Below are 25487 nucleotides of genomic sequence, written 5' to 3'. Positions count from 1 at the left end.
GTCAAGCCAATTGAACATATCAGTATAATCCTGGTTATGGAGCAAGGAAACAAGCCTTGTTCTGAATGCTGACTTAGTGACTAAGTGCTTCTGATGAGAGTGGATGTGCTTTTTGCTGCTTGAGTTAAAATAGCCTTTTTATATTGAGGTTGACAGGCTTTTCTCTTGGAAAGTTTCCAAGACCGAGACCATTGCAGTAATTCATGGGGTTCCTATCAGAACTGAGTGGCGTGTGATTAATGCTACAGAAACACTTATGATTACACTCCATCTTTTTAAGACTAAAAATAGCACATACCAGGGGGTCAAGCAAAGCTGGAAGCAAGAGAGAAAATAGACCCAGTCCGCAGTACACTACCTGTTTTCGCGCAACTCTTGTCACCGACACCTTGCTCAGTCGATCTGAAGCGTTTTCTCCACAGTGCCTACTCACGTTGACAGTTTTAAATTTATGAAATCTACCCTGCAACATAATATAGGGCACAGTTCAGTTACTAGCCAGAGGGAAAAAAGTATCTTAGATAAAATCGCATGAAGAACTATTACAAAAATATGGGTTATCTTATGGATACTAAAAACAAATCTATCATAGGGCAGTAATTTAACATCATTGAAGTATATGATGAAATGTACTATTTCTAATTAACTTTTAGTGAAAGAACTCACGGTGTCTGCTGGTGATAACCTAATAATAACTTTGCCGGAAAATGAAGTTGAACTGAAGGCGTCTGTTGTGCCAGCGCCACCTGCAGGTGAGAGTTTGACTTTCCTCTGGGACCAGTAGGGGCCCATTAGCTGGTGTGTCCTTAAGGTGTCTTTACTGGTTATTTACAACTTTGATTCATTTTCACAACATAGTGAATGCCACTCTCGAGTGGATGACAAGGCTTTGATGATCATAAGCTTTAAAGTTTATTGAAATAGTTTAAAATGGAGTGAGAGGATAGGAATTAAATACAGAACATTTCCTTTAATTGGTCAGGATAAGAAGTCATACATTTCTGATGATGCAAAGCAGAGTGATATCTTAGAACAGGAGAGGTTTCCATATACCAGCTTTTGACTTGTAATAACCCACAGAGCCTGGGAAAGTTCCACTGTCAGGTGAGGGAGGTAGCATGTGCACAAAGGTTGTTTGCAGATATTGTAGTGGCAACACGTCTCTCAGGTTCTCAGGATCCTCACACCAGTTGTTCAAAAAATGTTTAAAATACTTTCTTCTGCTGATCCAGCACTCTGCTCTTCAGCAAACATTTGACCTATTCCTGTGACCTGTCAAATGCATTCTTTCTTAAAAGTATATTCATTTTTAAGGTGTTTGAATATTTCTCATTCAGGTTAGTTCCTTTATTCATTTTTCCCTATCACACATGGATCAAAATTTAAGCATAGATGTTAATATTTGGCATTTGTCATTTACTCCTTTCAGCTGAGGTAACTCGTGCTTTAACTATTACTAGAATCACAAGGTGGAAGACAGCTTCATCTTAATATAAAGATATTTAATCTGTTCTTAGGCCTTATATAAACCCCTACGACAGATGGAATGAATTTAAATCTCCTTGCCTTTTATTAAAAGGAGAAAAGTACAGTGGATTATACTATGTTAAAATTTATATGTATAGTCAGGTGTAGTAGTCTGGAAGGAAAGTCATCAAATGCTAACAATGAAATTAGGGCCATTTTTTAAAAACTTTCTATATTTTCTAAATTTTTATAAGTTGTATGTTCTTATAATAATAAAGAAATTTTACATTAAAAAAATAGAGAGGGCTTCCCTGGTGGCTCAGTGGTTGGGAGTCCGCCTGCCGATGCGGGGGATGTGGGTTCGTGCCCCGGTCCGGGAGGATCCCACGTGCCACAGAGCGGCTGGGCCTGTGAGCCATGGCCGCTGAGCCTGCACGTCCGGAGCTTGTGCTCCGTGGCAGGGGAGGCCGCAGCAGTGAGAGGCCCGCGTACCGCAAAAAAATATATATATAATTAAAAAAATAAAAATAATAAAAAAATAAAAAGATACAGATACCTTACTGTTCCTTACCTGAATGATAGTTGAAAGTTGAGTGCAGTCTATCTAAATTAATTTCTGCTAGTAGATTGAAGACTGTCATTTTCCTCCCTCTGCCCAGATTACAGTGACTTCTAAGAGTTTATAACTACTCATATTTTTCTTTGCTCTCAGAAACAACCTACAACTATGAATGGAGTTTAATAAGCCACCCTGAATACTACCAAGGTGAAATAAAACAAAGACACACGCAAACTCTTAATGTCTCTCAGGTAAGTAACTGGTAACCGGTAGTAACTGACAGCATACCTTAGAATTCAGGTAACACCTGCTTAGCTGTTGAATCTAGAAGTCTCTCTTACGATTAAGATTAAAAGAAGAATATAAATGAATCAAGTTTCAAGCATGTAGGTAGACAGGTAGATTTAAGTAAAGGGGCTTGCGGGACCTTTTCTTTATTTGACTTACTGGGCATATCAGCCCAGGGAAGAGAGGCTGGCCCAGGCTGCTACGGGTCTCTGTAGTGAGGTTAAAGCCTGTGTTCCAACTCTTGATCCCTTTGCAGTGTTAGAGACATTCTGGTCATCTCTGATTCTTAGTCAGGCACATTTCTAGGATTGCCAAAAATTCCATTCCGGTTCACATATGGTTTGACTACCAAATATTGCTCCAAGATATAAGCCCTCCCAAGAAGAAATGTTCCCTCTTCTTGGCCCATAGATGATTATGTTCTCTTCATTTCTGATACTGCACAGCTACTGATGCAACATGAGTTAGCATCACCCCCATGCCGCTGAGCACTGTTTCTCGAAGTCTGGTACCCAGAGCATTGACAGCTGACCCACCAGTGCTACTTGGTAAAAATGCAAGATTCCCATACACTCAAGTTTGAGAACTGCCACCCTCGGTTGGTCCGTGTCACATATACCTCTGTAAGCCCTGTGAACATCTGTAACTAAGCTGAAGGCCTTCCTGGGTGATCTTCAGTGTTGCAGAGTATAGGCTTCAGACATGTGGCAGTGTGTCCACAGGTCCCGAGCCCCTTCTCTATGCTGATTCCAGGAGAACGGCTTCTGGAATATTTAAGGATTTTCTAGGCAGTGGACCCATCCTGTTGTTTGCATGTTTATCAGTATAACTTTTCTTCATCTTGCAGTTGTCAGTAGGAATTTATTCCTTCAAAGTAGCAGTTTCCAGTGAAAATGCCTTTGGAGAGGGATTTGTAAATGTCACCGTTAAGCCAGGTAAGCCTGTGTAAGAGGACAGCCTCCTGTTTATCTCAATTTTTGGTGCCTGAATAACACGGTAATATATTTTTTTAGTTTTACATTAGGCTCCATTGTAGAGAGAACATGCAAAGATTATACGTTTTTTTTCTTCTTTCTGTATAATTCTTAGTACTTGCTTGACACCGCTGTGTAAGGTTGCAAGGTTATTGCTTGCTGTTCTTAGGTGTGGCAATAGCCTCCTCCGTCTGACATTTGCTGTGTTCACCCTTCTACCTCCATTCCCCGTGACTCAGCTTGTCCTTAGGTGAAGGGAGCAACTCAGGGGTCAAGGGAAATGTATGCCATGGGCTTTCAAGCCCCCTGGTCCTTTCAGGCCACCACTAGTCCATAGGTCAGTGCACTGGTGTGAATTAGAAATAGTGGCCCTTTGTCTGGGTGGGCACAGCCCTGGCTCAGTGCATGGAGCATGGGCCTTGAGCCTCTGCCACCCCCTCCTCTGGGCACAAGGGATGTGGGCCAGCTCAGTGCCAACCTCACCTCCAGCCTCTTCCCCAGGGGCTGACAGCTCCCCATTTTGCACATTCTGCCTGGTTATTCTTAGAGCTAAACGTGGTTGGCGGGGGCGGGGCCGGGGGGCGGGGCTTCAAAGAGTCAAGAGCCAGCTAATCGTAGGAGCTGGAACCCTACTCCATTGCTCCTCTCTTGCAGTTGCTGCTCAGGTTCTGTGACCAACCCCTTGCTTGTTATTACATGTGTTCATTGAGCCTGGGCTTTCATACAAAAATCTAAACCTGCAGATGTGCTCCTAAAGTGTATAGGGGGGTTCCAAAACATTACAAGTACTTTCCATAGTTGAGGCCTGCAGGATAAACACCTTCCGGACAGGATATTTATAACCAGTTTTTGAAAATCAGATGGTTTATTTGGGTGGTGACAACTTGGGCTCAGCCCGTGTCCTTTTTTCTGTCACAGCCGGAAGAGTCAACCTGCCTCCCGTGGCAGTTGTTTCTCCCGAGAGACAGGAGCTCACTCTGCCTCTGACGTCGGCCCTCATCGATGGCAGCCGTGGGTATCCAGCCATACTTCAGGGGGTTTTGCCCTCTGCACTATGAGACGTATAGAGATATTGAGGCTGTGAGGACTTATGGGCCAACTCACCAATAGATGAGCATCGATCTGTATCTTCAAGTCCTTCAGCTCCTTTAGCACAACTTCTCTGTCTTAGGCTGAATTTCCCTTCAGTTATGTCTCATTTGTCTATGAAAAAATTCTTTAGGGTCTAGCTATTTGATCAGAATTAAAGCAGTTATTAAAGAATCTCCTTTCGATGTAGTATATGTGATGAGCAGTTGGAAATCACTTTTTAAAAAAAATTATTTATTTTATCTATTTTTTTTGGCTGCGTTGGGTCTTTGTTGCTGCGCACAGGCTTTCTCTAGTTGCAGCGAGCGGGAGCTACTCTTTGATGCAGTGCACAGGATTCTCATTGTGGTGGCTTCTCTTGTTGTGGAGCCCGGGCTCCAGGCACGCAGCCTTCAGTAGTTGTGGCACGAGGGCTCAGTAGTTGTGGCTCACGGGCTTAGTTGCTCTGCGGCATGTGGGATCTTCCTGGACCATGTCCCCTGCACTGGCAGGTGGATTCTTAACCACTGCACCACCAGGAAAGTCCCTAAAGCCTGTTTTAAATGAAAATATTTACATGAGAAAATACATTACATTTTGATTCCTCTAATTCAGTGCGATTTAGTTACAGGAAACTGTTCAGGATTATTAATCTGTTGCATGAACTTTTCTTTCCTTAAATGAATTAGATGAAACTGGCTCCCTTCCAGGTCTAAACTTCTGTGATTCTACTTAGTACATTTTGTTTGCTGTCTTTTAAAGTAGAAATAGGAGGTTTTCATGTAGGATACTGCCTTTATCTGGATTTACACTTAATGATTAGGGTAGTAAAAGGTGTTTTGTAATTATATAAAAGCATCTCAATTCTTTATGAATCTGTCAGTTCAGATACCTATTTGAATTATCAGTAAGATATCGTGTGCTGTAGTTGAAGTGAGTTAAAAAAAAAAAAAAGCAGCAGTGCCTGTCACTTTGCTTTTTAAATTCACAACTGAGTCGAAACACCCTCACTCAAATCTGGTGGAAACCCAGAAGAAAAATCATGATGATAATTTAGAAAGAAGAGGTAATCCTCCTTCTAACACATAATATATGGCCATTGAAATCTGTGCAATTATATAATTTCATATAAAATCAAATGTAAACCCCAATAATGTAAATTACAAAATTTATGTTTTAATATTCTTGTGTTTAATTCTAGTTTTCATTTATTTGTCAATCTTTCTAGACAGTACAGATGATACTAAAATAGTGAGTTATCACTGGGAAGAAGTTAATGGGCCCTTCCAAGAGGAGAAGACCTCAGCTGATACCCCCGTCTTACATCTGTCTAACCTTGTTCCTGGAAACTATACTTTCAGGCAAGTGGGTTCGCTTTCCAGCACGGATAATTCGACTAGATAGATAGATGCCGATAGAACTTGTGCTTCTTTTCATTTTGATCAGGAGGCGGCAGATTTGGTTTCCTCTGGGGTTTTGGTTGTCAGCCACTTTACACTCTGATACCGTCATCAATTATATAAATTACAAGTGTGTATTTATTGGAAACCTTTGGATTTGGTTGTCAGGAATAGTATGGGATGGCATCTATTTTGCTGTGTTGAGATACGTGAAAGAAAGTTTCTCTCTTCAGAGTGAAAGTGAGGCAGATTTATAGGATTTACCTGTTTCTTTATCTTTTTACAACTTTTAAAGATATAACTGAAATGTAATAAACTGAACATATTTAAGGTATAAAATTTGATGAGTTTTGACATTTGCATACACCTGTCAGACCATTGTCACATTCAAGATAATAAACATTTCCATCATCCCCAAAAGTTTTCTCATGCCCCTTTGCAATCCAAACCTCTCTCTATTCCTGTCTTTGGGCAACCACTGACCTGCTTTCCCCCACTTTAAATTATCTTGCACTTCCTAGAATTTCACATAAATGGAATTGTACAGTAGGTGCTCCTTTTTGCCTGGCTTCTTTCACTCAGCAAATGATTTTTGACATTCATTCATGGTGTTGTCTCTATTGATAGTGTGTTCCTTTTCATTGCTGAGTACTATTCCAATGTATGGATATACCACAATTTATCCTTTCATCTAGTATGGACATTGGGTTGTTTATAACTTTGAACTGTTACAAATAAAGCTGCCATGAACATTTGTGTACAAGTCTGTGTGGACATGTATTTTCATTTCTGTGGAGTAAATACCCAGGAGTGGAAAGGCTAGGTTCTACGGTGAGCTTATGTTTAACATTGTAAGAAATTGCCAAACTCTTTTCCAAAGTGGGTGTATTATTTTATATTCCCAGCTGTAGTGGATGAGAGTTCCAGAATCCACATCCTCACCAACACTTGGTGTAATCAGTCTTTTTAATTGTATCTAATTTGATGGGTGGTTGTATCTCATTACGGTTTTAACTTGCATTTTCCTGTTGACTAATGCTATTAAGCATATTTTAGGTGTTTACTGACCATTCATATAACTTCTTTTGTGAAGTCTCCATTCAGATCTTTTTCCTGTTTTAAAAATTACATCTTACTTAGTTGTAAGATTTTTATACATTCTGAAACAAGTTCTTTGTTTTATATATGTGTTGTGGATATTTCCCAGTATATGACATTTTGTTCTCTTAATGGTATCTTTTAAAGAGCAAAAGTTTTAAATTTTGATTGTCTAATTTATCAATTGTTTCTTTTATGTTTCATGCTTTTTGTGTTCTATCTAAGTAAACTTTGTTTAATCACAATATTGCAAAGATCCTGTTTTCTTTCTAAGTTTTATAGGTCTAGGTTTTATTTTTAGATCTGTGATCTGTTTTGAGTTATTTTTATGTATTGTGTGAGATTTTTGAATGTTAAATCAACCTTGCATTCATGGGATAAACCCTATTTGATCATGATATTCTTTTTGTTTGTTTGTTTGTTTGCGGCACGCGGGCCTCTCACTGTTGTGGCCTCTCCCGTTGTGGAGCACAGGCTCTGGACGCGCAGGCTCAGTGGCCATGGCTCACGGGCCCAGCCGCTCCACGGCATGTGGGATCTTCCCGGACAGGGGCACGAACCCGTGTCCCCTGCATCGGCAGGCGGACTCTCAACCACTGCGCCACCAGGGAAGCCCCCATGATATTCTTTTTATGTAGCATGGGATTCAACTTGATAATATTTTTGTCAGGATTTTTATGTCTGTCTTCATGAAAGATTTGGTCTGTGCCTTCTTCTCTCTCTCTCTCTGCATTGTCACAAGGTTTTGATATGAGGATTATACTGGCCTAATAAAACAAGTTGACCAGTGATCCATCCTCCTTTATTTTCTGAAATACTTATGAACAACTGGTGGTGTTTCTTCCTTGAAAGTTTTATAGAATTCACCAGTAAAATCATCTGGGCCTGGAATTTTCTTTTGGGGAAAGTTTTGATAACAAATTCAATTTCTTTCATAGATGTAAGCCTATTTAGATTTTCTGTTTTTTTTTAATTTTTCTTTTTTATTTTATTTTATTTTTATTTTATATTGGAGTATAGTTGATTAACGATGATGTGTTATCTGTTTTTTTCTTGTGTCAGTTTTTAGTAAGTTGTATTTTTCAAGAAATTCATCCATTCCTTCTCAATTATCATATTTTTTGGCATAAAGTTGTTCATAGTATTTTCATATTATCCTTTCATGTCTGTAGGATCTGTACTGATAACCTCTTTTTCATTTCCAATATTGGTGATTTGTGTTCTTTTTCTCTTGATAAGTCTAATTAAGGGGTTTGTTAATTTTATCTTCTCAAGGAACCCTAACTAGAACTGTTTTAATTATATTTGCCTGTTTTCTAATTTGTTCTTTTCTGCTCTTTACTGTTTCCTTACTTCTGTTCGCTTTTGATTTACTTTGTTCTTTTTCTTCTAACTTCTTAGAGTAGAATCTTGGTTCGTTCATATTAGAGCTTCCTTAAAAGCTTATAAATCTTTCACAGGTATAATTTTCCTCTCAGTGCTGCTTAGCTGCACCCCACACACTTTAGCTTATTATATTTTTAAGACCTCATATACTGCTTTAAGAATCTGATGATTTCAGAGAAGGAGCCCGTACATATGTATTTATGAATCCTCAGAAGTCTAGCCAGCTTAAGAAACTCTCAAGCATCTGACTGGATTCATCTTTGACTAAAAAGTCCACAGAGGTGCTCTTAAATGCTTTGGATTTTACACATGTTGTAAAACCTTCTGTTTTGGTTTATTGGAAATCTCAGCTTAAGAAGCAGTTTACTTCATTAGGATAGCTATTATTTAAAAAATGGAAAATAACAAGTGTCGGTGAGGCTGTGGAGAAATGGGAATCCTTGTGCATTGCTGGTAGGGATGGAAAATGGTAGAGCTGCTGTGGAAAATAGCTCGGCAATTCCTCAAAAAGTTAAACATAGAATTGCCGTATCTGCAATCTCACTTTAGATATATACCTCAAAGAACTGAGAGCAGAGACTCAAATAGATGCTTGTACACTATCTTCGTCCATTCAGGCTACTATAACAAAAATAACCATAGACTGGGTGGCTTTTTTTTTTTTTAAGGTTTTATTTTTTTTTTTAAGGTTTTTTTTTTTTAATATAAATTTATTTATTTATTTATTGGCTGTGTTGGGCCTTCGTTTCTGTGCCAGGACTTTCTCCAGTTGTGGCGAGCGGGGGCCACTCTTCATCACGGTGCTCTCACTGTTGCGGCCTCTCTTGTTGCGGAGCACAGGCTCCAGACGCGCAGGCTCAGTAGTTGTGGCTCACGGGCCCAGTTGCTCTGCAGCATGTGGGATCTTCCCAGACCAGGGCTCGAACCCGTGTCCCCTGCATTGGCAGGCAGACTCTCAACCACTGCGCCACCAGGGAAGCCCGACTGGGTGGCTTTTAAATGACAGAAATTTATTTCTCATACCTCTGGAAGCTGGGAAGTCCAAGATCAAGGTGCTGGTAGATTTGGTGTCTGGTGAAGGCCCTCTTCACATGGTTTATAGACAGCCATCTTTTCACTGTGTCCTCACATGGTAGAAGGGGTAAGGGAGCTCTCTGAGGTCTCTTTTGTAAGAGTACAAATCCCATTCAGGAGGCCTCTGCCCTCATGACCTAATCACCCAGAAGATCCCACCTCCAAATACCAGTCACATTAGGGATTAGGTTTCAATATATGAGTTTTGGGGGAACAGAAAACATTCAGTCTATAGCATACTCCAGTGTTAACAGAACAACACAAATGTCCATCAACCGATGAATGAGTAAACAAAATGAGGTATGTACATACAAAGAAATATTATTCAGCCTTAAAAAAATGAGCTACTGAGACATGCTACAGCATGGATGAACTTTGAAGACATTTGGTTAAGTGAATGAAGCCACTCACAAAAGGACAAATGTTGTATGATTCCACTTAGTTAAGGTGCCTAGAGTAGTCAAATTCATAGAGATAGAAAGCGGAATGGTGATTGCCGTGGGGAGGTGGTAGAGGAGAAATGGGGAGTTAGTGTTTAATGGGTACAAAGTTTATGTTTGGGATGATGAAAAAGTTCTGGAGATGGATAGTGGTAATGGTTATACAACAATGTGAATGTACTTAATGCCACTGAATGGTGCACTTAAAAATGGTTAAAATGGTAAGTTACATGTACTTTACCCCAATTAAAAAAAAGGAAATTTACCTAGCTCTGAAAGCTTCTTTTATTATTGAGTGGATTTCTGGGAATCTATAGGCCTTGTAGGGGTAGAGTGAGTAGCCACATGGGGCATCCAGTGCTCATGTGTGGGGTTTTTTTTTAAACTTTATTTTTTTAAGAGCAGTTTTAGGTTTACAATAAAATTGAAAGATACGGAAATTTCCCATATGTCCCCTGCTCCCCACGTGTTCAGTCTCCCTGTTATCAACATCACTCACCAGAATGGTTCATTTTTTACCAAGGATTAACCCACATTGACACATCATAACCACCAAAAGTCTATAGTTTACCTTAGGGTTCATTCTTGGTGTACATTCTATATGTTTGGGCAAATGTATCATGACGGATATCTATCACTATAGTATCATACAGAGTATTTTCACTGCCCTAAAAATCCTCTGTGCTCTGCTTATTCATCCCTCTCCTTTTCCCCCTCCTCTGGTAACAACTGACCTTTTTACTGTCTTCGTAGTTTTGCCTCTTTCAGAGTATCATACAGCTGGAAGTATATAGTAAGTGGCCTTCTCAGATTGGCTTCTTTCATGTAGTAATATGCATTTAAGATTTTTCCGTGTCTTTTTATGGCTTGATAGCTCATTTCTTTATAGTGGTGAGTAATATTTCATTGTCTGGATGCACCAAAGTTTATTTATTCATTCACGTACTGAGGGACATCTTGCTTGCTTCCAAGTTTTGGCAATTGTCCGTAAAGCTGCCATAAACATTCATGTGCAGATTTTTGTGTGGACAGAAGTTTTCAGCCCCTTTGGGTAAATACCAAGAAGCATGATCGTATGGTAAGAGTATGCTTGGATTTTTTCTTTTTTTGGTTTTTTTTTGATGGCCTGTTTTGTGGCTTATTAAGCATACATTGTACGTTTGGTTTGGCCATTGAGGAGGAGAATGCATTTAAAAGTCAAAATAGAGTAGCTTTTGTTTGTTTATCCAAGGTAAAACTAGGTGGCCATTGTGGACGTGATTTCAGACATGTTTGTGTATTGCTGAGAACTTGAATTTTCTGAACTGTATGGGATCTAAGGACACCACCAGTCATTCTCAAAACAATATCTGCTAGTAGCTTCCAGCTGCAACCTTATTGTCTGAAAGTCATCATCTCTTATAGAGTATGTTCAGTTTTGTAAGAAATTGTCAAACTGTCTTCCAAAGTGGCCGCGCCATTCTGCACTCCCACCGGTAATGAATGAGAGTTCCTGTTGTTCCACATCCTCTCCAGCATTTGGTGTTGCCAGAGTTTCAGATTTTGGCCATAGTATAGGTGCGTAGTGGTATCTCGTTGTTGTTTCAATTTGCATTTCCCTGGTACTGTATGATGTGGAGCATCTTTTCATATGCTTATCTGCCATATTCTTTGCTGAGTAGGTATTTATACTAGTTTGATCCCTGGTTGGGGAACTGGTAAAAACATGTCGTGTATTTATGTTTAGTTTACCACACTGGCTGCCACAGCTTGATCCAGAAGAAATATAGGTTTCGAGAGACAAGTAACAATGCAGGTGTTTAAAAAAATGATATTTTCTTCTTATAATAAGAATAATGCATGTTTGCTATAAAAATAAAAAACAGAATGTATCTAGAAGCAGAAAGAAGGAAATAACACCTCCCATAATTTCACTACCTAGGAATAAACATCCTTAAGAGTGTAGTACTAGGGAGACGCAAGAGGGAAGAGATATGGGAACATATGTATATGTATAACTGATTCACTTTGTTATAAAGCAGAAACTAACACACCATTGTAAAGCAATTATACCCCAATAAAGATGTTTAAAAAAAATTAACATGAGCACATGGCAAATAAAGAAAATAACATAAAAGAAAAAAAAAAGAGTATGGTACTTATATTTATGGTCCTTTTTCTATACACATAAACTTAAAACTCTTTTCTTACTTGGATCAAAATGTATAAGATGTTTTACAAGCTACTTTCTATATTTTCTTCTAAAATTAAAAAATTTTGTCTTTCATGTTTACATTTTATCCTTCTAGAATTGACTGCATGTCTGCCGTGGTTAGATCCAATTTTATTGGTTCCCACATGGATAATCAGCCTATTGTCCCATTACTGTTTATTGTCTAGTCTGTCCTTTCTCAATCTGCAAGACCACATCTCTTCTATATCAAGTTGTCATATATGAGTGGATCTGATTTTGGATTCCCATTAATTATGGATATCTATGTCATTAAATATTCTGCAACATCATGTTTGATGCTGATACATCTTAGAAAATTAATTTAGCCCCATTATTCAACGTTTGGGGGAACATTCTTATAGTTAAATTTTGGAGTGCAAGTAAAATTTCTGGGTCAGAGGCCTGTATGTTTTTAAGGAGTTTGATATATGTTGCCAAATTATTGTCTACTTCTTATCTGAGGGTTTTGCTAAGGTAAACCTGTGGAAACTTTATGACATAAAAGTCTAAGGGGACTTCAGAAAAGTTATTTTTAAAAGTCTTTCTATAACACTTATTTATTGGGGTAAAATTTATATACAGTGAAATGCCACTTTATGAGGTTCTTTTGATTAATTTTAATTTAATGACTCTTTACCTGTCTCATGGAGACAGGCCTACTTTGTTTTTATGTTGTTGTTTGTTTGTTTTTTTTAACTCCCCAACCAGGGATCAAACCTGTGCCCCCTGCATTGGGAGCACGGAGTCTTAACCACTGGACCGCCAGGGAAGTCCCAAGGCAGGCCTACTGCTAACCCCATTTTACTAGGAAGAAATTCCCTTAGGGGCCCAGAATGTGTCCTGACTCAGCCTGGTTGAGGAGGAAGGACCTTAGGTGTTTGATTTGCCATCAGAGCGAGAACTGGAGTTTGGACCCTGGTTGTATGGAGTATGTGGGATAGAGGCCCAGAATATGGGGGCCCCCTATACAGGTACCTTACCTACAAATAAGGCCTGTGTTCTTTCCAGAGCTTCATTCTCATATTCCTGTTTATACCTGTTACACATGCATTGCTGCTCCAAACTAAATCTTGGCCCCAGAAGAATGAAGTGACCTTATTTCACTGATCCAGTTGCCACATCACCAATGAGTTTACTACAGGAGGGTCAGTGCAGCTCTCTGTGTTGTTTGTGTAGGCAGAGTATCGTTTGTATTTCAAAGTGCTTAATCCTAAAATTGCTTTGCAAGGAGTGTCCTGAAAACACTTCATATTAAGTCCTCTAGAAAAGAATGAGAAAATGAAAAAGCTTTGTAGCTGAAAGTTCAGGAGTGATTTGCTGTCTCTACAAGCTCAGACCTGCAGGCAGGACTTAAAGCGGATACACTTTGAGTGTCAGGTGGTAGAGAGAGGCTTCTGTGTTGTCTGAGGATGGTCTCTTCATCCAGCATCTCAGAGAGTAATGAGAAACCCAGACAAAATAAAACTCTATCGTGTGAATATATTACTAGCTAAAAATAAAGTACATCAACAGAAACAAAGAAAAAATATAGCCTCAGGTCTCTGTTCTTTCCTCAGGTTCATCCTCAAATTTCTATTTACACCTGCTCTCAGTTGTTCTGAGAAATGTACCATAAGCTGACTAAATTGACCACTTGCCTTGAGATTTGTCATATTCGTGCAGTGTAATAGCTTCCTCTCCTTTTCACAGACTGACTGTTACAGACTCAGATGGAGCCATTAGCTCCACAACAGCAGCCCTGATAGTCAACAGTGCTGTGGACCATCCACCAGTTGCCAATGCGGGACCAAATCAGACCATAACTTTGCCCCAAAACTCCATCACTTTGAATGGAAACCAGAGCAGTGATGATCACCAGATTGTCCTCTATGAATGGTCCCTGGGGCCCGGGAGTGAGAGCAAAGAGGTGGCCATGCAGGTGAGTTCTCCATCCTGCCTTCAGACTTTTATTTGTCTATCTGTGTGTTCATCTGTCCATCCGTCCATCCATCTATCTATCTATCTAAAATATTGGTACAGGGGGCAGCTAAATTCAGAAAATGTTTTATAAAGTTGTCTGATATATTACAACTAATAGAAGAACAGCTAAACTCACAAATCTTCCAAATTTATGTCACTTTCCTTCACCCACTCTATATAAGCCCAGGATAGCAACTAAGCAGCTCCTGTACAGACAACTTGACCTTGAGGTTAGTTTAGGAAAAGTCTGACCTAACATTTGCTACAGAAATATTATTTTAGTATTAGGATAAACCTTAGGAATAATCTAATCTAAACCTCATTATCAGAAAATTCCTTTTTATTTTGTTTCTCCTATTTTTAGAAACTGCATGTTACCTTTTCTGGATCCAGTGGGCTCTTGTTAAGATCTTTTTGTATTTACCTTTTGATTTGTTCAGATTGCGAATATATCTGTCTAAAGTCATAATAACCTTGAAACATTGCTGTATTTGTATGTGTGAGTATGTGTGAGCTGTTTGCTTATTCTACTTCTGGTGATGGCCAGCTTGTTTTCTTTTTTTTTTTGCGGTACGCGGGCCTCTCACTGTTGTGGCCTCTCCCGCTGCAGAGCACAGGCTCCGGACGTGCAGGCTCAGAGGCCATGGCTCACGGGCCCAGCCGCTCCGCGGCATGTGGCATCTTCCCGGACCGGGGCACGAACCCGTGTCCTCTGCATCGACAGGCAGATTCTCAACCACTGCGCCACCAGGGAAGCCAAGCTTGGTATTTTTGAAGTTATGTTATTATTTAAGAGTTTAATGGAAGAAAGATAGTACCTTACATTACCACCTTCCTCTTCTCCTTCAAACTCCATCTCACCAGTCCAAGACAAATTTCTCATTAGTGTTTATGGTGAAGTCAGACATTCCATGAAAACTGACCTACTTTACTTTTTGATATTTCTGGAAAGTGCTTTGTGATTATGATGAATTAAAAATGACTGGTTGGATGCATGGGTCTTGAAAGAGCCGTGAGTCCTCTAGATACCCTTGGAGAGCACTTGGTACAGAGTTCATCTCTACCTAAGAGTTGTGGCAAATGCTCTGTTTGCTTCTGTTAGGTTAAGAATTCGCATTTGGTGGGGTTTGGATACAAACAGGAAGATGGGTATTTTGTATTTTCTCAGTTAAAAAATATTCCAAATTTTCTTTCCCTAATTACTGGGAAGTATGTGCCCAGAGCTAATGCCCCAGTACATCCAAGTCTAATGAACATATATCCAAAGGAAGTCACTAGTGCTGGGCTGCAGACCTAGCCTCGCTGCTCTGAACACCTGCCCATCTGCTGCAGACACTCTTAGATTATCCACAGTAACAATGTCACTGCCTTGTGATTGACTGATAAGATGTCAAAAGGGGTGACGCTTTTTATGAATTGGGGCAATCGCAAAGATCAGCTCTTAAACCAGCCTCTCTTACACTAGTCTAAAAATCGCCAAGGCAGGCTGCAGAGGCTATGCTTTGCGCTGGGGAGGTCACTGAAGGTCAGTGAAGCCTGTGCAGCTACCTGAATCCTATGGCTGCTTTGAGGGCTCTCAGGGAATTAGTCTGCTCACTTCTCATTTGCCACAAGATTCCTTTTTATTGTGTGCATAAGCATTCATGTAACCATATTAATTTTGAGGCACATATTACTAGGAAATTATACTTTATAGAGCTCTTCAGAAAAAAAGTACTTTGCTCTACTGAGTCATAGTAGGGAAAAGCCCTTTTTTTAAGTTCTTAAAATAATGCATTTCAAATTTCAGAAGTTCCCCTTGTGATAACACACTTGATTTTTCTATCCATTTTTTTCCCATTTTTCCACTAAAACTCTAAAACACACACACACACACAGGGATTTCCCAGGTGACACAGTGGTTAAGAATCTGCCTGCCAAGGCAGGGGACACGGGTTCGAGCCCTGGTCCGGGAAGATCCCACATGCCGCGGAGCAACTAAGCCCATGAGCCACAACTACTGAGCCTGCGCTCTGGAGCCCGCAAGCCACAACAACTGAAGCCAGCGCGCCTAGAGCCCCTGCTCCACAACAAGAGAAGCTACCGCAATGAGAAACCTGTGCACGGCAACGAAGAGTAGCCCCCACTCACCACAACTAGAGAAAGCCTGCGCACAGCAACGAAGACCCAACGCAGCCAAAAATAAATAAATAAATAAATAAATAAATAAATAAATAAAACAGATACATTTATCTTTAGACAATCTTGTGATCTGTGAAAATAAATAAATTATAATAGGACTTAAAGTTAAAAATCCTTTTCAGGATGCCATGAACTTCAAACATAGGCAATAACTGGAAATATTACCAACAACACAGCAGCAACAAAATGAAAGGGTATTAACCTGTAGGCAATAAGTAGCTAGCTACTATATACTCAATTGAAAAAATGCCTTATTGAAAAGTTTTGTTGTCCTAGCATTTAAAAAATTTATATTTACAGCAAGGACTTACTGCATAGCACAGGGAATTATATTCAATATCTTGTAATAACCTATAATGGAAAAGAATCTGAAAAAGAATATGTATATATATATACACATATATATATAACTTAATCACTTTGCTCTACACCTGAAACATTTTAAATCAACTATACTTCAGTAAACCTTTTTAGAAAAGAAATACATGCAGGGCTTCCTTGGTGGCACAGTGGTTGAGAGTACGCCAGCCAATGCAGGGGACACGGGTTCGTGCCCCGGTCCGGGAAGATCCCACATGCCACGGAGTGGCTGGGCCCATGAGCCATGGCCGCTGAGCCTACACATCTGGAGCCTGTGATCCACAACGGGAGAGGCCACAAGAGTGAGAGGCCTGCGTACCACAAAAAAGAAAGAAAGAAAGAAAAAAATACATGCAAAAAATTCAATTCAAAAGATAACAATAAATGGAGAAAAATAACAAAATTTATTTATTTAGGGCTTCCCTGGTGGCGCAGTGGTTGAGAGTCCGCCTGCCAACGCAGGGGGCACGGGTTCGTGCCCCGGTCCGGGAAGATCCCACATGCCACAGAGTGGCTGGGCCCGTGAGCCATGGCCGCTGAGCCTGCGCATCCGGAGCCTGTGCTCCGCAATGGAAGAGGCTGCGAAAGTGAGAGGCCCACGTACCGTCAAAAAATACATATATATTTATTTTTTTATTATTATTAAATTAAATTTATTTATTTATTTTTGGCTGCACTGGGTCTTTGTTGCTGCACGCGGGCTTTCTCTAGTTGCAGCGAGTGGGGGCTACTCTTCGTTGCGGTGCATGGGCTTCTCATTGCGGTGGCTTCTCTTGTTGCAGAGCACCGGCTCTAGGCACGCAGGCTTCAGTAGTTGTGGTACATGGGCTCAGTAGTTGTAGCTCACGGACTCTAGAGCACAGGCTCAGTAGTTGTGGCTCACGGGGTTAGTTGCTCCATGGCATGTGGGATCTTCCCAGACCAGGGCCCGAACGCGTGTCCCCTGCATTGGCAGGAGGATTCTTAACCGTTGCGCCACCAAGGAAGCCCACAAAATTTATTTTTGATTATAAAAGTAATACATTAATTACTTCCTGTGGTTAAAAACAAACAGGGCCTCCCTGGTGGCACAGTGGTTGAGAGTCCGCCTGCCGATGCAGGGGACGCGGGTTCATGCCCCGGTCCTGGAGGATCCCATGTGCCGCGGAGCGGCTGGGCCCGTGAGCCATGGCTGCTGGGCCTGCGCATCCGGAGCCTGTGCTCTGCAGCGGGGGAGGCCACAACAGTGAGAGGCCCACGTACCGCAAAAAAAACACACAAAAAACAAAAAACAAAAAAAACACACAAAAAAACAAACTCAAATTCTGATAAAGTGAAAATACACCTTGACCTCTTCCAAGTCCCTTTACTCAAGATAATTACTTTTATGAGTTTAATGTGTGTGCATACCAATCTCCTCTATGTGTTTGCATACATGTATATGTGCATGTAGCAAATATCTATCATGCTGTATCCATTGTTTCACAGCTTTCTTTTTTTGCTTCGTAATATGTCTTTGACATCTTTCCACTTTATTCTTTATAAATCTACTTTATTCTTTTAAACTTTTTTTTCAACTAGCATCCCACAGTGTATTGTGGTGGGTTTGGCCATTCCCCTGTTGATGATTGTTTAGATTGTTTCCATTTCTTTTGGTGTCATAGGCAATGCCTCAGTCAGCACCTATGGGCGAGTCTCCATCATTACACACGTGGGCGTTTCTCTAGTGTAGATACTCAGTAGAAATGCTGGGTTGAAGAGCATGTTCTTTTAACATTTGAATGGATGCTGCCAGATTGGCTTCCAAAAAGGCCATATTAATTTATATTCTTTCAATAGCATCTGAGGATAGACAATGGACTTCAGATCCCATTTTCCTGGGACACGCACATTTTTTTTTAAAGCAGGATCTCCTCATTTAGTAAAATCACTAGTTTTTCATTATGTCATGCTAATTACTTGTGCTTCTTTAATATTATTTTTTCTTTTTCATTTTTGTATTTGCTGTTACTTAGGGAGTAGAGACACCGTACCTTCATTTGTCTGCAATGAAGGAAGGAAATTATACATTTCAGCTGATGGTAACAGATTCTTCAAGGCAGCAATCCACAGCTGTGGTCACTGTGATTGTCCAGCCTGGTAGGTGAGATGGGAAAGGGATTTAGCCCCAGAGATTAAAACAGAAATGACATCTGGGCTTCTGGGCTTCAGACCAGCCAAATTTGGTACAAATTCTCTAAATCTTTGAACTATCAAGAAATCAGGGCTGCAGAGCTGAATCTTAATATCAAGGCAATTTGCTTTTGTGGTTCTGAATTATGTCCCGGCTTGTCTCCAAACCATGGCATGAAGGACAAAATGAGAGCTATCTCCAGAGTCACTGTGGGCTCTGATGCCATGCCCCACTCTGCTGCAAAGCTCTAGGGCATTCTTGAAGAGGCTGGTAGTTATGTGTGGCTTGATACTCAGATGGCTTGTGGCCAGACATTGGGGAATTAACTACAGTTCCACTCCATGACTTTTAAGGTATTTTAAAGAAACCAAAGACGTACATATTAGGGAACAGTATTTCTTGCTGCCTGTAACCCCCATCTCAAACTTAGAATGTTTAACTCCTGGGTCAGCTAGGAGACTGCAGTGTTTCACCCCAGGATTCCCAAAGGACAGGGCATGCTCTAGTAGCTGCCTGAGCTGAATATGAGTAATTTGCTTAAATAAAGAAATCAGGGGATGGCAGACTTAATGTAAAGAGATAATATTTCTTCACACCGTTTCTATAATTCTAGAAGACAACAGGCCTCCGATGGCTGTCGCCGGCCCGGATCAGGAGCTGGTCTTCCCGGTGGAAAGCACCACCCTGGATGGGAGCAGAAGCAGTGATGACCACGGCATTGTTTTCTACCACTGGGAGCATGTCAGGTAGTCAGCGCATCTCATCACTGAGTGCTGGGTTCACCCCCTGGATGAGAGCTAACATTACCCCTGCTCTGGAGGGTCTACGTTAAACACTCAGCTTGAGAGTGTTGAGGAGTCAGTATTTAAGCACATTTCTAGAAGTGGCCAGGGAACTATTGATTGGATTCTGTATCAGGTGTGGATGGACAAGATGGACATTCCTTGACAGTGGAGAGAGGTGGAGCTGGGGCAGGTGGACAGGGCAGTCTTGGTGTGAGGTGAGCTTCATGACAGAAGTGGTGCAGGGGAACCTGGGTGGGGTCCTCACGAGGCCCCCCAGTCTGTACTCACTCAAACCACGTGCAGTGACTGTAGACAACAGAAGTGCAGAGTTCAAGGGGATTCCTTTATCCTCCAGCATTTTCTGTGCTGTACATGCTTAATCTCATGGAATCCTAGGTCATTTCTTAAGAGGTAAGTGATAATATTATTCCCATTTTAAAGATGAAGAAACTGAGGCTTGCAGAGATGAGTCAGTCCCAGGGTCTCTGGTTGCCCAGATGGTAAGAGCAAGAGCTGAGGCTCAATCGTGGGTCTTCCTGACTACAAAGCCCACGATCTTCATGACTCCGCTGTATTGAATAATTCCTCATGAGCCAGGAGATCAATTACCTGGCTTGCTCTCTCCTCCTCCACACTCTCTCGAAAGATAACTGAGGATTTCAGCTGATTTTATTCAAAGGAGAAACAGGAATAGTTTATAAGGCTCCATTCTGATCATTTCACTGACAGTTCAATTTAAAAAAACAGAAGACTCCAAAATCCTCTTCCCAGGAATCCAGCAGCCTCTTTCTGAAATAGGCTTTAACTTGTGACTCTTACATAGAACTAGAGAATCTAAATGAATACAAAATTATCTTAGAATTCTCTAGATGGTATATATTATTGCTGTGAAAAGAAGCATTTATAAGGACACAAGCAACATACCTGCCGTCGTCAGAATCCCATGCCCCCTGCCTTTTGTTAATGACTGTCCTGTTTCACAGAGGCCCCAGCGCAGTGGAGATGGAAAACATCGACAAAGCTATAGCCACAGTAAGCGGTCTTCAGGTGGGTACCTACCACTTCCGTTTAGCGGTGAAAGACCAGCAGGGACTAAGCAGCACGACCACCCTCAGCGTTACCGTGAGGAAGGGTGAGTCAAGGCAGAGGGCAGGTGGATCTGCCAGTGGAGGAGGTTGGGCCCCTTCTGCTTTTCAGTCTCACAGACCCTAAGCCAGGCCATGGTTATCCAGAAACGTTAGTGTTTGCTTATTGGCTATAGCAGATACCGAACTCTGCTTGGCCAAGCAAAGATCACTCTTCTTCCGTCCACGTGCACAGCATTTCCTTCTGTTTGTGGAGTGTGTGTCCTAATAGCTTCATTCTCCTTCTGCGACTACTGGCAACTAAAGCCCCATGTCCTAGTGACCACATGATGCTTTGCTTTCCCTCTTCCTTGGAAATCTAAGAGCAGAGATGGTTTCAAATTCCCTGTTGTTTCTTAATATGAAATGTATGGTCCAATCTATGACATCCTGCTTTATGTACTTGTCTCTTTTTTCTTTTCCATTTGACCATGATCTGGTTGAAGACCTTTGTTTCAGATATTTCTGTCTCTTCCACGTGGCACAGTGCTAGACTCATGGCAAATCAAAGATGTTGGTTACTTCAGTGAATGAATAAATGATTATGATGTATTGAAGATCAGAGGTGTAAAAGAGCATGGCTGGATGGTAAAATCCATTCACCAGTATTATGGACCAGCAAGAGTGTCAGTTCATTGGGGAGGGTGGCTGAGACAAAGGCAGAAGCTCAGCCTTGAGGTATTGTATGTGTCAAGTGTCATGCTGAGGAATTTGGACTTTATTTGCTGGGCAGTTGGGAAAGGATGAAACAATTTTATCAGCACAGTGACATCGATTTGAGTTTTTTTCAAACGTTTTATTATGGAAGTTTTCAGCCATATATAATAGTAGAGAAAGTATGGGGACATGTGCATAAAAGGGGGTGGTTGTCTTAAGTTCCAGTTTTGAAGCTCGATAGGGTCTAGATATTGTTTCTTATAGAAGGATTTTGGGGTTTACTCAATTTACTGCCAGTCTATTTCTATTCTTTCTAGCCTTTCCCTGTATGGACAATGGAATTAAGCCTCCTCAGTGCCAGATTCTCCCCACTGCCCTGAATCCTCCCTCTTCAATTTACTTAGACAAGCAAGATTTGGTACTGTTAGAAACAAAAATATTTCTGTGGCCAGATAGTGTGGACCAGTACAAAATAATCCATAGCATATTTTAAACTAAAATATTTTCATTTTCCAGACCCCAAACATAAGTAAGATCATGATTTCTCTTTTTTAAAAAGAGAAAAAACTGTAATGATAATAGAAAACTGTCCAGCATGTAGGCTGCCAAATCACAACTAGCTAAGTGCAAAAAGAACTTTAAGAAAGTCTGTATGTTATCTAATGGGTATTTGGGGCAGGAAGTGATGCTTTTTGGATATTTTAAATCTACATGTCTGCAAGATGGAATAGTCGTGGATAGTTCGTGATACACTTCTATCACAAGTGTTTTAAATCAATTTCTTTGCTTTCATTTTTGCTATATTTGACTTAGAAAATAATAGTCCTCCCAGAGCCCAGGCTGGTGGCAGACATGTTCTTGTGCTTCCCAATAACTCCATTACTTTGGATGGTTCAAGGTCTACTGATGACCAAGGAATTGTGTCCTATCTGTGGATCCGGGATGGCCAGAGTCCAGCAGCTGGAGTGAGTACTTGAAGAGAATTGCCCCTGGACCACTAATCATTATGTCTGTATTAGTTTGCTAGGGCTGCATAACAAAATAGCATAGACGGGGTGACTTGAACAACAGATATTTGTGTTCTTCCAGTTCTGGAGGCTGCGAAGTCCAAGATCAAGGTGCTAGCCAGTTTGGTTCCAGATGAGAGCTCTCTTCCTGGTTCTCAGACAGCTGCCTTCTTGCTGTGTCCTCACAGGGGTGGGGCGGGGGTTGGGGGTGGCAGGAGAGAGAGAGGAGAGAGGGGAGGGGAGGGGGAGAGAGAGGGCTCTTGGGTATTTCTTCTTATAAGGACACTAATCCTATGGGATCAGGACCGCAACCTATGACCTCATTTAACCTTAATTACCTCTTAATAGACCTTATCTCAAATAGAGCCACACTGGGGGATTAGGGCTTCAGCAGATGAGGGAACACAGTTAACTCCATAGCAATGTCTCTGTTATGACCTCATCTCCCTTTCCATGGTCCCCACTAAGGTGTTTATGCTTCTAGGTTTCTTCTGAGGGCTGGAGGCAGCAGGCTGCTGTTCAGTTTAAACAAATCTGAAGTCCCTTCTGACTTTTTCCTTGCCCAGACTTTGCGTAGGGTCAGAAACCATAGCCTGGAGGGACTTTGAAACCATGTCTTCTCATGGGACTCATTCTGCTCCTTAGCTTCCCCATTGTTCCTATTTTGGTCCAAATGGATTCTTTCCTTTTCCTCAACATTGTACCAGATAGGTCAATAGATCGAGGATTGCTATTCCCATTTCCTAAGTACAGAGAATGAGATGCAGGGATGGAAAGAGACTTGGCCAAGGTCAACTAACTCATCCTTAGTCAAACCAGATAGACCTAGGTTTTTAGCTCCTGGCAGGCCTTTTTCCCCATTAGATCACTCTGCCTCTTAGGCTGTAAATTTAGGTACATCTTCATTCCTCCTGTTGCTAAGGACTTGAGAGATGCAAATTCACTCTTGGAGATGTACTGAAGGAGTGGTCCCAGGGAAAGAACTGAAAATGCTTTCTAATTTCTAAAGTAACTCTGGAATGAATACTGTTCAGCCAGATGGTGGGTTAGCCTCTAAGTGTAATTATAACAGCTGTCTGATCAGAGCCCTTGTTACCACCCTCTTCTGTTAGCAAGTTCAGAGAGAGGGTCTGGGAGATTCTTCTCGAATTCTCTGAGCAGAGATGTTGCTACTCAGGCTCTTGGGTCATTTGAGAAGGTGAACCTGATACACCATGAGGAAACCCGAGATGAGAGCATTGTAAAACTATCTTTAAAAATAAGACCCAGAAAGCTCTTCAAAGAGAGTACTTCACCCTCCAGGTCTCTGCCCTAATTTCGGTGGTTTCCCCCTCTGTAGGGTGGAATTTGGTAATTCCTAGAGGGCCCTTGGGAAGCAGCTCAGCTCACAAAGTCCTGTCTGAGGATTGTGCCTCCTGGTGCTTTAAAAGTGGGAGAGACGCTGAGGATTGCCCGGACCTTCACTAACCCACCACCTTGCTTCCTGTTCACCCTGCCCCTTAGAATCATGCATGTGTGACAAAGACGGGACCCTGAGGTTTGGGATCAACAGAGGCCCAGGTTGGGAGCTGACTATTGAATCATGAACTGGGTTATTTCTCAGGATGTCATGGATGGCTCTGACCACAGCACGGCCCTGCAGCTCACCAACCTGGTGGAGGGGGTCTACACTTTCCACCTGCGAGTCACTGACAGTCAGGGCGCCTCGGACGTGGACACTGCCACCGTGGAAGTGCGGCCAGGTGCGCTCACAGGCTTCCGGGCCTGGGTTTGTGGGGCTGGTCCGTGAGCGGGGGCGGGGGGGAGAGGTCAGCCTTTGGGGCTCCTTGCAGGTGACAGTGGAACCCGGTGTGGGAAGCTGGGCCCACTTGGAGGTTTCCTCTGCCTGTGGTTATCTATCCCCAAACAGATCCAGCCTCCTAACTCATTAGGGAGAATTGGGTCTGGCAGCAGGACTCCCTGGTCACTTTGGTTTTCCTGCCAGAAGACAAAGACCTAATGTGAGGTGGACACGAGGCCTTCATTCCTGGGAGCGCGGAGAGGGCAGCTCCAGCAAGGTGGCCACACCGACCCCCGGCATAAAGTGGGCCGGGCCCGCAGTGCTCGGAGACATAGTTCTCTTACCAGGCCCAAGGAGGTGTGTGAGGTCCCAGAATTTCACGTGAGCCCAGAGGCAGATTAGTCACACCTCCTTATCATCTGGGGAAAAATGAATAGACAGCAAGCTGATATAAAAGAAAGAAGAAGTACTCTCGGATAGTGGCCCCCGTGGTACTTGGAAGAATTGACCTGAGCCCTAGAACCTAAGCGTAGAAATCACACAGGGGTCATTTAAAGCTCTTTAACTATTACACAGGCCTTGCTCCTCCTATTATCAAGCCTGGGGTTTCCAGGTGGAAAGCCTATGTCTTCTCATTTCCCCAGACCCGAAGAAGAGTGGCCTGGTGGAGCTGATCCTGCAGGTTGGCGTTGGGCAGCTGACGGAACAGCAGAAGGACACCCTTGTGAGGCAGCTGGCGGTGCTGCTGAATGTGCTGGACTCAGACATCAAGGTTCAGAAGATTCAGGCCCTCTCGGATCTCAGGTAAGATCCGCACCATCCAGCCTGAAGCTCGTCATTTCCTCTCGTTCTCTGTCTTTGCACGCATGTTTATCCCATTCATATTCTTTTTTCTTCCTCAAAGGGAAGCAGTAAGGACAACATCATTATAGGTCCTTCCCACAAGTCTCGGTAAATGTTTGTTGATCGAGAATGTTCTGAAGGAAGGCATAGGGAACGTCAGAGGGAGCTGGGTTTTAGTTCTGGTATCATCGGAGGGTGTGCGCATGGTCTGGGGCACGCACGGGGGATGCCTCACAGCCAGGCTTCATCCCTGCCCCGTGTTTAGGGGCTGAGACTTCTCTCAGTGTGAGAGGATTATGGGTACCATTGCTGTCTTCTGAGGGTCTATAAGGTTCAACCTCTTCCTTGATTTCTTATAAGATTTACAATTTTAATTGAGTTTTTAAAAAACTCTTATCCAACTTATGAACAGGGAAGTGGGATGGGGAGAGAGAGAGAGAGAGAGAGAGAATATGGGAATAAAAACCTACTATTCGCAGTGAATCCATCTGCCAGTTATTGTCAGCTGTTCTGTTTAGGTTTGCTTTTCAGATAACTGAAATTTACTTAGAAAAATAATAAATTAAAAATACTAGTTATTTTTTTACGGAACTCTTTCCAAAATGGATCATACATTTCCCTTTCTTATATCAAACACTGAACCAAACACATCTGAAAATCAATAAAACCAAAA

The 25487-nt window shown here is 41.7% G+C and overlaps 1 protein-coding gene across 4 annotated transcripts in view; it reads left to right on the top strand.

Annotated features, from left to right (window-relative positions):
* KIAA0319 overlaps positions 1–25487 on the top strand; it is a gene marked incomplete at both ends in the record, with an annotated part of 47811 nt that overhangs the window by 11209 nt on the left and 11115 nt on the right. For 3 of the 4 annotated variants that reach the window (XM_082664684.1, XM_082664682.1, XM_082664685.1), the window contains 12 exons: positions 654–752; positions 2180–2277; positions 3162–3249; positions 4207–4299; positions 5585–5717; positions 13656–13884; positions 18461–18584; positions 19232–19364; positions 20387–20535; positions 21998–22149; positions 23795–23933; positions 24616–24775. In XM_082664684.1, coding sequence (XP_082520810.1) covers positions 654–752; positions 2180–2277; positions 3162–3249; positions 4207–4299; positions 5585–5717; positions 13656–13884; positions 18461–18584; positions 19232–19364; positions 20387–20535; positions 21998–22149; positions 23795–23933; positions 24616–24775 — 1597 coding nt within the window. The remainder of the gene's footprint in view (positions 1–653; positions 753–2179; positions 2278–3161; positions 3250–4206; positions 4300–5584; positions 5718–13655; positions 13885–18460; positions 18585–19231; positions 19365–20386; positions 20536–21997; positions 22150–23794; positions 23934–24615; positions 24776–25487) is intronic. The other variant, XM_082664683.1, reaches the window with a different exon arrangement.

This window comes from Grampus griseus (genome assembly GCF_964374135.1).
Source record: "Grampus griseus genome assembly, chromosome: 10".
In the NCBI taxonomy this organism is placed as follows: Eukaryota; Metazoa; Chordata; class Mammalia; order Artiodactyla; family Delphinidae; genus Grampus; species Grampus griseus.
The sequence above is the reverse complement of the archived record's forward strand: the minus strand, read 5'-3'. Positions and strand labels throughout refer to the sequence as shown.